The 12,375-nt window shown below is 39.9% G+C and overlaps 1 protein-coding gene across 1 annotated transcript in view; it reads left to right on the forward strand.

Annotated features, from left to right (window-relative positions):
* Positions 1-11,370: 11,370 nt before the first annotated feature.
* PLBD2 (phospholipase B domain containing 2) overlaps positions 11,371-12,375 on the forward strand; it is a 35,880-nt gene continuing 34,875 nt past the window's right edge. Inside the window, exon 1 of the mRNA XM_031948645.1 lies at positions 11,371-11,649. Coding sequence (XP_031804505.1) covers positions 11,432-11,649 — 218 coding nt within the window. The 5' untranslated portion in view covers positions 11,371-11,431. The remainder of the gene's footprint in view (positions 11,650-12,375) is intronic.

Below are 12,375 nucleotides of genomic sequence, written 5' to 3' on the forward strand. Positions count from 1 at the left end.
TCAGCAGTGATTTTTGAGCCCAAGAATATAAAATCCAAACGTGACACTCCTTCTATCTTTTCTTCCTCTATTTGCCAGGAAATGATTGAGTGAAGATTTTAAGTTTTTTTTCCCCCTTAATGTTAACCTTTTTGTATAATTCCAAATTGCTTTCCAGAGTGGTTATTCCCATCCACAGATCAACCAATAATGCATCAATGTCCCAAAGGTACATTGTGATTTTTTAGTGATTGTGATTTTTTTAGAGGACTGTGATTTTTAGTGATGCTTTTTCCTTTTTATTTCATAGTAACTTCCTATCCCATAGAAAGCTTTGTAACAACAACGACAAAGCAAAACAGTTAAGCAGAGGCAAGCAACAGAATGATCACAATATATACACTCCATATCTGTAGTCCCTTATATTTTCACTAAGTTTATCAGTCCTCTGGAAACAAAACTGGTCAATTCATTTAACCTTAATTCATCTCTCTGTCAGTCTGTTCATTTACATTATTATAGTTGTAACTGGACAGAGAGGACAATGGGAACTGGGGGGGGGGGCTGTTCTTCAAATATGAAAGGCTTAGTTTTCATCCAAATGTGTGGGGAGGGGTTTGGTATAATGTAGACAAAGTTTTCAAAATGACCTGAAGAATATTGGTGGAACAAAGAGCTAGTCTAATCATTTTTGCTGGGCAATTTGGAACCATGGCCACAAAATTATTGAACTGGACATATCCTTTGACCCAACAATATTAGATCTGTACAAGAAAACAATCAGAGAAAGAAGAAAAGAACCAATGTGTAGAAAATTATTTTAATAGCTTTTTTTAATGGTTGTGGCAAAAAATTGGAAAGAGCAGAGATGACTATCAATTGAGGAATGGCTAAACAAGTTATGGCATACAATTGTGATGAATTACTATTGTGCTGTAACAAATGATGAAGGCAATGTTTTGGAAAAACATGAAGAGACAAGTATGAATGGAATCAAAGTGAAATGAGCAGAACCAGGAGAACAATTTATAGAGCATCAGCAATATTATCAAGGTAATCAACATAGTGACCAACCCTAATTCCAAAGGATACGAAACATTATTCATGTGATAGAGAAATGATGGTCTCAGAGAACAAATTGAAATGTATTTTCTTTCCTTCCTTCTTTTCCTTTCCCTCCCTTCCCTCCCTCCCTCCCTCTCTCTCTCTCTCTCTCTCTCTCTCTCTCTCTCTCTCTTTTCCTCCCTGTTCTTTCACAATGCAGGATTTTGTATTTCATTTCATTTTGTCATGGTTTTTGTTTTTCTTGCCTTCTCAAAGAATGGGGGAAGGGAAGAGGGAAAGCATTCAGAACTAAAAATAAAATAATTTTAAAAAATAAAAAAACAAAATTACTACAGAGCCATCTTGAGTGTACATACAAAAGGGGCCAGCCATCTATCTCTTTGCCTGTAGAGGACAGGAACATTGGAGAAGTATACTTGAAACAAGTTGTTAACTCAGTGGAATTGATGAGATGATGGTTCTCTAGTTCATATATACTCAATACACTGTAATGATGTAATTGTAAAACGATATTTAAACTGGGGACAAAGTCAGACTGGGAGGGAGACTGGTTCAGACTGGCAGACTGGCAGACTTCCAGACTGTTGGAGGAGTCTGGGTCAGACTATGAGAGACACAGACTGAGTAAAAAACAATAAAGACTTTGGACTCTATTCTTGTCCATCCTCGTGGTGATTATCCTGCTGAGATCAAGGCCCTTCTGGAGGACCTCCAGAAAGCTAGCCCAAACATTACATTTGCCTATTTCCAGTGTGTTCTTTCAATGACTATGGGTGACTTTTTCAAAACTCCTGGATGAACATGGCTCAAGTCTACTTTTCAGTTCAAAGAATTTTTTCATGGTCTGAGGATTGAAGGGAAAGGTTTGTCCCTCTGAATTACAAATCCCATAATAACTCAAGTTCTCAAATGCCCATTATGTTGTTTATTTTTGAATTGTTCACCTGGTTCTGCTTTCTTTATTCTGAGTCATTCACGTTCGTTTTCTGGACTTCTTTGAAGTCCTTCCTTTTTTTATGTTGCTATGTTAATATTCTGTTATACTCATAGACCAGAATTTCCCTGCAATTTATGGTCATTGCATTTAGCTTGAGCTCAGCTGCTATTTGTGTTTTCATTTACATTCTTGTAGTTGGAATGGGGTGGACTGACTAGTGTGTGGAGGAAACTCATCCTTTAATCATATTCAGATATTCCAAATGTCTTGGTTTTTATCTAGATGATCTTGTAGAAACTCAAAAAAGAGCCAAAATTCCAGCTAGAATGACTTGATTTTGTGTGTGTGTATGTGAATTTTTTTTTGGTGAGTTTTGTGATTATGTGAATATACAATACATAACACAATACAATACAAATACAAACAATACAATACAAACAAAAGGAAAAATACAAACACGAATACAAATGTGAATACAAAATACAAAAAAATACAAAAATACAAAAAGTGTCAAGTTGAATTTTTTTTTAGAGATCTTCCTGCCATTAATAATAATAATATTTATATAGGGTTTGCTATGTGCCAAGCTCTTAACAAATATTATTTCATTTGATCCTTACAAAAACCCCAGGAGGTAGGTTATTATTCTCATTTTACAAATGAGTAAACTAAGGCAAACAGAGGTTGCTAGGGTCTCATACTTAATAACTATAGGAGGCTGGACTTGAACTTATATCTTCCTTTTTCCAGGCCCAGTGGCTCTGACCACTGTGTTTCCTAGAGGCCTAACCTTCTTGAGGCATATTCAAGGTAGAATATAATTATTTAAGAGGAAGATCGGTCTTTTTTTTTTTTTTTTTTTTTTTGGTCTCCTAGAGCTTTGCGCAGAGTAGGTATTTAAGAAATACTTGTTCAACTGAATTTAAAGAGTTGTATTGTTAGATTGAAGAGTATGAACATTTTGGTTCACAATTCCAAATTATTTTCCTGAATTGCTTGGGCCAATTCACAGTTATACTAATGCTATATAAGAGTCTTCTCATAGCCCTTCCAAAGATATTTCCATTTTTTTGTCATCCTTGCTAATTTGTTGGGCATGAGGTAAGACCTCAGAATTGTTTACATTTTTTTCCAATTATTGGTTGTTTGGAACTGTTGGTAGTTTACATTTCTTCTTTTGAAAAGAAGTCTCATAACTTCCGATAAAACATTTTTAATAAGATGGCTGCTTTAGCATTAGAGGTATAGTTTATGGATGGTAAGGAGAGCTTAATTTAGCACAGTATATGATAGTTAAAAGTTCAAAGACAGGTTAGATTACTGGACAGATTCCAGAAGAAGAGATGCAATAGAGAAAAATATAAAGTCTTTTTAAAATATTATTTTATTTTTATGAATTGCATATAAAAATAAATTGTTTTGCATTTTTAAAAAACATTGAGTTTCCATAATAGAAAATGCTATTCATATCCAGAGAAAGAATTAAGGAATTTGAATGCAGATTGAAGCATATTATTTTCACTCTGCCCCCTATAGTTGTTCTCTTTTGTTCTGATTCTTCTTTCACAAATGGCTTCTGTGGAAATATATTTAACATGATTAGACATGTTTGATCTATATCAGGTTGCTTTTTATTTTGGGAAAGGGAGAAGAAAGAGAGAAAAATTTGGAACTCAAAATTTTACTTAAATGAATGTTGAATAATATCTTTACATGTATTTGGAAAAAAGTAAAATACTATTAAGTGCAAAAAATAATTCAAATTCCAAATTCTCTTTCTTCTTCTTTGTTCTTGTTTCTTCCTGAGATGGTAGTAGACAATTTGATAGAGGTTATACATATTCAATCATGCAAAAACATTTCCATATTATTCATGTTGAGGTAAAAAAAAATACACACATCAGGGAAAAAACCACCAAAATTTAAAAAGTGAAAAAAGTAAAAAAAGTGAAAAAGTGAAAAAATTTCATCTACATTCAGGTGTTCTTAGTTTTTTTCCTCTGGATATGGATAGCATTTTAAATCATGAGTGTTTTGGAATTGTCATGGATCATTTTATTGCTGTGAATAACTAAGTCATTCATAGTTGATCAACATATAATATTACTAGTATTGTGAAAATGTTCTCCTGGTTCTGCTCACTTCACTTAACATCAGTTTATGTAAGTCTTTCCAGGTTTTTCTGAAGTCTGCCTGCTTATCATTTCTTATAGAACAATAGTATTTTGTTAGAATCATATACCACATATACTTGGCCATTCCTCAATTGATGGGCATTCCCTCAGTTCCAACCCTTTGCTACAACAAAATAGAAATATTTTTGTACATTTCCCCCTTTTCTTTTTATCTCTTTGGCATACAAAGCTGGATCAAAAGGCATGTGCAGTTTTATAACCCTTTGACATAATTCCAAATTGCTCTCCAGAATGATTGCATCAGTTTACAACTCTACCAACAATGAATTAGGATCCCAGTTTTTCGACATCTTCTCCAACATTTTTCATTTTTCTTTTTTGTCATATTGATGGTGTCATCTGATGGGTGTGAGGTGGTACCTCAGAGTTGTTTTAATTTCTATTTCTCTAAACAATAGTCATTCAGAGCAAAAAATGCAAATAACTTTAGGAGCACAAAAAGAAGGTATAGGTAGGTAGCAATTCTTCTGTTTAAAAAAAAATCTGATGGTTTAAACAGGCCTTAAGCTCAACACCAGTCTATAGTGTAATGTGGTAGCTCAAAAAGGCGGTAAAGCCATTGTAAAGCCATTAAAAATGGCCTAGGGTCCAGAATTAAGTCCAACTCTTCTGTCTCCTGGCTTCCTTCAATATAATAAAAATAGCCAGCGTTTATATAGTGTCTTCTATGTGTCATGATACTAAGTGCTTTTACAAATATTATCACATTTGATCCTCACAACAACCCTAGGAGGTGAGTGCTATTATTATTTTTATTTTACACATGAGGAAACTGAGGTAAACAGAGATTAAGTGACTTGCCCAGGATCACACAATTAGTGAATGGGTGAGGGTGAATTTGAATTCAGTCTTTTTTGATTGTCATTTAGCTGCTCATATCCTACATGAAACTTTCTTTTTTCTTCTCTTCTTCCATACTTTCTCCCCCTTGCCTTCCTTCTGAGATAACTTTTCATTTATCCTGTGTATATAATCGTATGCTTCTAATTGTTTTCATGTTGTTTCTCCTCTTAGACTACAAACTCCCTGAAGGTAGGAACCCTATATTTATTTTTCTTTGTATCTCTCAGCACTTAAGGCAGAACTTGGCACACAGCAGAAGCTTAATAAATGCTTGTGGGAAGATTGACTAATTGACTAATAATTCACCTGATCTTTGCTTATCAGACCACATCAATTCTGGGAACTTCAATTCAGTTAGGACATCCATACATCAGTCAACAGTCATAATGATAAATGGTGTCAACCACACACAACATTAGGATTGGTTGAAAGAAGTGGAGATAATTAACCCAGAGGAGAAAATGTTTGGGGGTAATATAACCATCTTCTATATCCAAAGAGATTTTAGATTTGTTCTGTATCTGTGTAGGAAAGTGATACCCATTTATAGAGTTTATATAATCCATCTCATTACCTATCTATGTATATATCCCTGGAAAGAATATTGCCAAGGGAAGTGAACTTATCCACGATATTTAAAATTTTATATTTATATAAAATATAATAAATAATAGTTTATATTTATATAAAATATATATGATATATTAGACATAATATATAAAGATGTAGATATTTATATAATAATTTATGCATTTAATACATATATGTATAGATATATACACATACACATATACATATACATACATATATGTATAACACATACATTTAATACATATAATTTAATACAATAATACAAAATAAGCATATATGTGTGCATATGTATATGTGTATACATGCATATATACATAATTATATGTATATACATGTATTTGTGTTTTTATATATGTATATAATATGGCAGGCACTGTGCTAAGCACTTTACAAATCTTATCTCATTGAATCCTCATCATAACCCTGGGAGGCAGGTGCTCTTATTAGCATATTTTTATAATTGCTAAAGAAATTGAGGCAGAAAGATATGAAATGACTTGTTTACGATCATGCAACTAGTATGTATCTGAGGTAGAATTTGAAATCAGGTCTTCCTAGCTTCTATTAAACCACTTAGGGGTCTCTTTGTTTATCTTGAACGTATCTAAATATTTTGGAAGATCGTGGCAAAATTTGGTTGCTTGGAGAAGTTCAGCTGCATTATACACTGGATCCATGATTCGCACGGGTTCTGAATCATGGTTGCTGCTCTCTCATTTTCCCAGTCACCTGTGGAGCAAAGCAGTGCTGTGTGCTTTTTAGCATGTTATTTTCATTTGTTTTCAGTGAGGACGAAAACATTAAGGTCAGCTACCACACTGATTGTAAATAATTTGATTTGAAAAGACAAGGAAGTTAGGTAGATAGAGCACCAGCCCTGGAGTCAGCAGGACCTGAGTTCAAGCTCTGTGACCCTGACCGAGCCACATAACCTAAACCACCTCCAAAAATTTCAAAAGCAAAGGCACAAGGCAAGATTAAAGTGGAAGAGTTGACACGTGACTCTTTGTTTAGTGTATTCGGTGTAGTTTCTGAGCCTGAGATGCAACAGAGCATGGACTGATTCACTGATGTTTGTGTTATTTTGGCTTGACAATAGCACCAAGAAAACCCAGATACTCCACCAGCTCACACCTTGCCATCCAGTACAGCAAATGGAAAAAAATTCAAATGTTGTGGCTAAATTCTCTTACCAGTATTTTTTCCAGGGATGTATACATAGCTAATGAGATTGATGCATGTTTGGGAACCTCCAGAGGAAACCTACAGACCTACGCTGCCTTCCAAACCGAAGATCTACAGAGCCGCTGTGTTGACTGAATTGTCCTATGCCCATAAACCTGAATAGTCCATCAGTGTCTGGGAAAATTGAATTGCTTTCATTTGAATTGTCTGAGGAAGATTCGGAAGGTCAGTTGGCAGGAAAGGTACAAGACAGTAAGGTCCTTTCTGGAACTAAGGTTCTGAGCATCCCAACTCCACCGCAGAAAGCACAAGTCCATTGGACTGGCCATATTGTTCGACTGCCAAATGGGCATTTATATAAAAGACTATTTTATGGAAAACTCAAACAAGGGAAGCACTCATGTGGTAGCCAGAAGAAGGATACAAGGACACTCTTAAGGTCTCTCTGAAGAACTTGAGAATTGATTGTTTCACATGGGAGACACTGGCACAGGATTGCCTTGCACGGAGTGCCCACGTAAAAGAAGTCACTGTGCTCAGAGTAAAGCAGAATTGCAGTGCCTCAAAAGACATGTGAGACGCACAAATTTAGATCCCTCGCTGCTCCAGATGTTCATTTGGATGATTTGTGTCTGACTTGTGGTAGAGCCTTTTGAACTCGTATTGGACTGATCAGCCACTGTAAGATGCATTGTACTTTGACCTCAACATATTATTGGTCCTCTTCAAGCAAGAAGGACAATAGCCAACCAACCTATTTACATGTCATTTCCCCGTTTAAGGCTGAATTTCCTTTTTTTGGCCCTTTTTTGTTCCCCTAGGGCTTAGCACAATGCCTGGCCCTTTTGTTCTTGTTTTAGTCATTTTCAATCATGTCCATATAGAGAGTGCTTAATAAGGGCTCAAAATAAATGCTTGATTGTTTAGAGACAGAAGGAAGAATAAGGTATAAAATTGATGAATTAGATTTAAGGCTGGAAGTCCAGAAAAACAAATAAACAAACAAATACCTCCTCCCTAACAATGAGAGTTGTGCCCTCCCAACTCTTAGTATCACTTTCATGGCACAGTTTCCAGGTGGATGACCACCCCTCAAAAGTATGTTGTGGAAGGAAATTTTGTTCACCTCCCTGGCTTCCAAGGTATCCTCCAGTTCTAAGATTTTGTGTCAGTCCCCAGTCTTGGGAAGTTTATGCCCTCCTTGGTTGGACTGGATGCTTTAAACAGAATCCATCCAGAATCAGCCAGTGGTCTCTATGAAATAAACAGTGAGTAGGGATGTTTTCCTTGGAATGGTTCAGGAAAGGCAGGTAAGAGCTATGGTGGGAAGTGGGAGAAAGACTAAGAAGTCCACTTTTTCTCACTTTTGTACTTTTAATGACCCCATTTGGGGTTTTCTTGGCAGAGATGCTGGAGTGGTTTGCCATTTCTTTCTCCAAGTCATTTTACAGATGTAGAAACTGAGGCAAATGGGGGAAGTTACTTGCCCAGGGTCACACAGCTAGTAAATGTCTGAGGCCAATTTGAACTCACAAAGATGAATCTTCCTGACTCCATTGACACTCTCTCCACTGTACTGTTTGGTTCCTTTTTTTCCCCCCTTACTAGGGCAATAGAATGAGAACTCTTACCCCTGAGATATTCTGATGTCATAAACCCTGAATTATGTAGCAGGCAGGAAGATATTTTTTAAGGGTATGGATACTAAATAAATCTTAACCAGGAAACTTTGGGAAGGATATCAACAATGATGGATGGTATGAGAAGATAAACTGTGGGCAAACTCAGCTTTCTTGCTTGTCTCTCAGCTACTGAACCATAAGGGGAGATGTGCAAAAACCCTGTCATTCTGGGGACTTTTTTTTAAAATTCTTAACATTTTAATTTAAAGTTTTGAGTTCTAAATTCTCTCTCCCTCCCTATCCTCCCTCCTCCCTGAGATGGTGAGCAATCGGATATAGGTTATATATGTACAATTTTGTATTAGTATTTTTGTACTGTATTAGTAATTTTGTACAAGAAGACTTGAATTAAAGGGAAAAAAAATAAAAGTGAAAAAATAGCATGCTTCAGTCTGTATTCAATCAATATCAGTTCTTTCTCTGGCGGTGGATAGCATGCTTCACCATTTGTGCTTTGGGATTGCTTTGGATCATTGTACTGCTGAGAAGAGCCAAGTCATTCACAGCTCTTCATTGAACAATATTGCTGTTACTGTGTTCTCCTGGCTCTGTTCACTTCACTCTGCATCGGTTCACGTAAGTCTTTCCAGATTTTTCTGAAATCATCCTGTTTCTCATTTACAATCATGTACCACAGCTTGTTCAGCCACCCCCCCAATTGACAGGAATCCCTTTCCAATTCTTAGCCATCACAAAATATATTTGTACAAATGGGTCTTTTTCCCTTTGGGGGGTGGGATTATCTTTGCGATACAGATCTAATAAAGGTATTACTTAATCCAAGTGTATACACAATTTTATAACCCCTTGGGTATAGTTCCAAATTGTTCTCCAGAATGGTCGGATCATTTCCCAACTCCAACAGTGCATTAGTGTTCCAGTTCTCTCACATCCCCTCCAACGTCCAATGTTTCTCTTTTTGGATCGTTATTTTCAAACAGAAGAGTGAGTGATCTTGGGAAACATTTCTCTTCTCCTTAGACCTGAGTTTCTCATCTTTAAAGCCATTTCTTTCTCCAGGTCATTTTACAGATGTAGAAACTGAGGCAAATGAGGGAAGTGACTTGCCCAGGGTCATACAGCTAGGAAGTGTCTGAGGCCAATTTGAACTCATAAAGATGAATCTTCCTGACTGTGTATTGGGTCTCCAAGGTGCCATCTAGATACTGTGATACTGTTCCATTGGGGGGAGTTTAGGGCAGAGTCAGGAAAAATCTGGGTGGACTTTGCATCTTGGTTTGCAGCAGTGTCACTTGACACCTTAGGTTTCTGTTTTCTCATCTGTAAAACAGGATCAGTAATTGCCGCCTAACCAACCAGGTTGTGCAAGGATGGAATATGACAAGTAGAGCAGACTATTGCTTTCATGCCCTTTGGCAGTGGTGCGAGTTCAGTAGCATAAAGATGTGGGCAGGGCAGGATTTCAGTGATAAAGCGGTGGAGAATTTCCCACAGGCCTTAGAGACGGACCCTTGCTGTCCCTCAATGACCAAAATTAAAAACGTGATGCAGGAGCTCAGGTATATTTCGTCATTTTCCTTGGGTGAGGAGCACCACCCTTGTCTACTTTCACCTTTGGCTTATCTACACATTTTAAATATATTTCCCTTTCTTTTTTTTTATTTTATTTTATTTTTTTTATTTAATAGCCTTTTATTTACAGGTTATATGCATGGGTAACTTTACAGCATTAACAATTGCCAAACCTCTTGTTCCAATTTTTCACCTCTTACCCCCCCACCCCCTCCCCCAGATGGCAGGATGACCAGTAGATGTTAAATATATTAAAATATAAATTAGATACACAATAAGTATACATGACCAAACCGTTATTTTGCTGTACAAAAAGAATCAGACTCTGAAATATTGTACAATTAGCTTGTGAAGGAAATCAAAAATGCAGGTGGGCATAAATATAGGGATTGGGAATTCAATGTAATGGTTTTTAGTCATCTCCCAGAGTTCTTTTTCTGGGTGTAGCTAGTTCAGTTCATTACTGCTCCATTGGAGCTGGTTTGGTTGATCTCATTGCTGAGGATGGCCTGGTCCATCAGAACTGGTCATCATATAGTATTGTTGTTGAAGTATATAATGATCTCCTGGTCCTGCTCATTTCACTCAGCATCAGTTCGTGTTATATTTCCCTTTCTTAGGGTGAACTTTATCCCTCTCCCTTGGACAGCACCAGGCAAAAATCCAGAGTTGGCTAGAAGACTACCTAGAAAGAATGGGAACTAGACTGGAACTGTAAATCTGGAGTTAGTGGAGGTCCCGCTTTTCTGCTCCTGGCAGTCCTTGTGGACCATTTGCCATTATCTGGTGACCTTTGTATTTCTGAGGTTCATTCCAAACACACCTACTAAGTGCTGAGCCCTGGGGATATAAAAGAGAAAACAGGAGGTAGACAGAGCTTCAGTCCTATAGGGGGTATGTCCAGGGACACACAAAAAATGCAGAGATCCAGAAAGTCAGAGTTTAATGATCCTCTGGTCCATCACCTTCATTTTCCAGGGAGGTAAACTGAGGCCCAGAGTCGGGGTGTGACATGGACCAGGAAGGCGCGTCAGAGCGCCGCTCCTCATCAGAACTAGAGGGGACCTTAGAGATAGCTCGGGACACAGCAGGAGTTTAATAAATGCTTGGGGATTGACTGTCCAGACTCTCTCATTTGACAGATGAGGAAAAAGAGGTCCAGAGGAGCATCTTCTCCAAGGAGACGTCCGGAGCCCTCTGGCACAGCGGGCACTGGCACCCAGGTCCTCGGACCCGATTCCAGAGCTCTTGTGCGGTGTGGGAGCTGCCCCCGGGGCCGCAGGACAGGGGACGGAGCCCTCGCTCCCGGCCCGGCCAATTCTAGGCTCCGGGAGTTCCCCTTTAAGGGCGGCCCCGCCCGGGGTCGGGCGCCGAGTCACGTGAGCGGCAATGTTGCAGCGGGCGCCGACACAGTCGCTACAATGTATCGGGGCGGCTGCCTGGCCCTGGGGCTGGCGCTGGGGCTGGGGCTGGGGCTGGGGCTGGCGCTGAGCCTGCCCCGGCCCTCGCTCCCGCCGCCGCCCTCCAGGACCAGCTCGGTGGTCGTGGACGCGACCACGGGCCAGCTCAAGGTGGTGGAGGGCTGGGAGGCCGGGGCCGTCGCCTGGGCCAACCTCACCAACGCCATCGGCAGCACCGGGTGAGCTTCGGGGGCTGGGGGGGGGGGGGGGCGGGGGGGGGCGGGGGGGGGGGGGGGGGGGGGGGGGGCCTGGCTGGGGGCCGGGGCCGAGGCCGGGCCTGGCTGGCTCAGGAGTCTGTGCTGGAGACTGGCCGGGGGCCGCGGTTAAGCTGGGGCTGGGAGGGGCCTGGGAGGAGGGACCAGGTAGGGCTCCCCAGCAGGTGACAGGAGCTGTTCTGGGTCTGGGCAGGGATCCGGGCTGGAGATTGACCCGGGGATTTGGGCTTGGGCTGGGCAGAGGCTGCGCAAGGCCCTGCTGCCCCAGATCAGACTCCTGACACAACGTCCAGCTCCACCAGACCCTGTCGGGTTAGGATGCCTAGGGACCAGGACTGGGGACTCAGACCTCTGGTAACCTTTGTGAACTGGCCCTGTGCCCATCCCACCCCTGGAGCCAGGACTTAAGAGATTCTTTGGCAGCAGCTCTGCCCTAGACCCCTCCGAGTTCCAGCCTTCTGTATGTACCCACTGGCTTAGGAGTTGGGGTTTCTGCCGTCTCCCCAAAACCAGCCCTTTCTGCCTGACCATCACCACTTTCCTCTTCTCATCCTTGACCCCCTATAGGGGTTGTGACATCGAGGCCCTATAGACTAGGGTGCTCTGCTCATAGCCTCATCTGCTCGAGTCTCATCCATGGGGAAATGTGGCGAGGGAAGCCCTATGGACCAGTCCTTTCTGTGGGACTCA

The sequence above is a fragment of the Sarcophilus harrisii genome, chromosome 1 (genome assembly GCF_902635505.1).
Source record: "Sarcophilus harrisii chromosome 1, mSarHar1.11, whole genome shotgun sequence".
Lineage (NCBI taxonomy): Eukaryota > Metazoa > Chordata > Mammalia > Dasyuromorphia > Dasyuridae > Sarcophilus > Sarcophilus harrisii.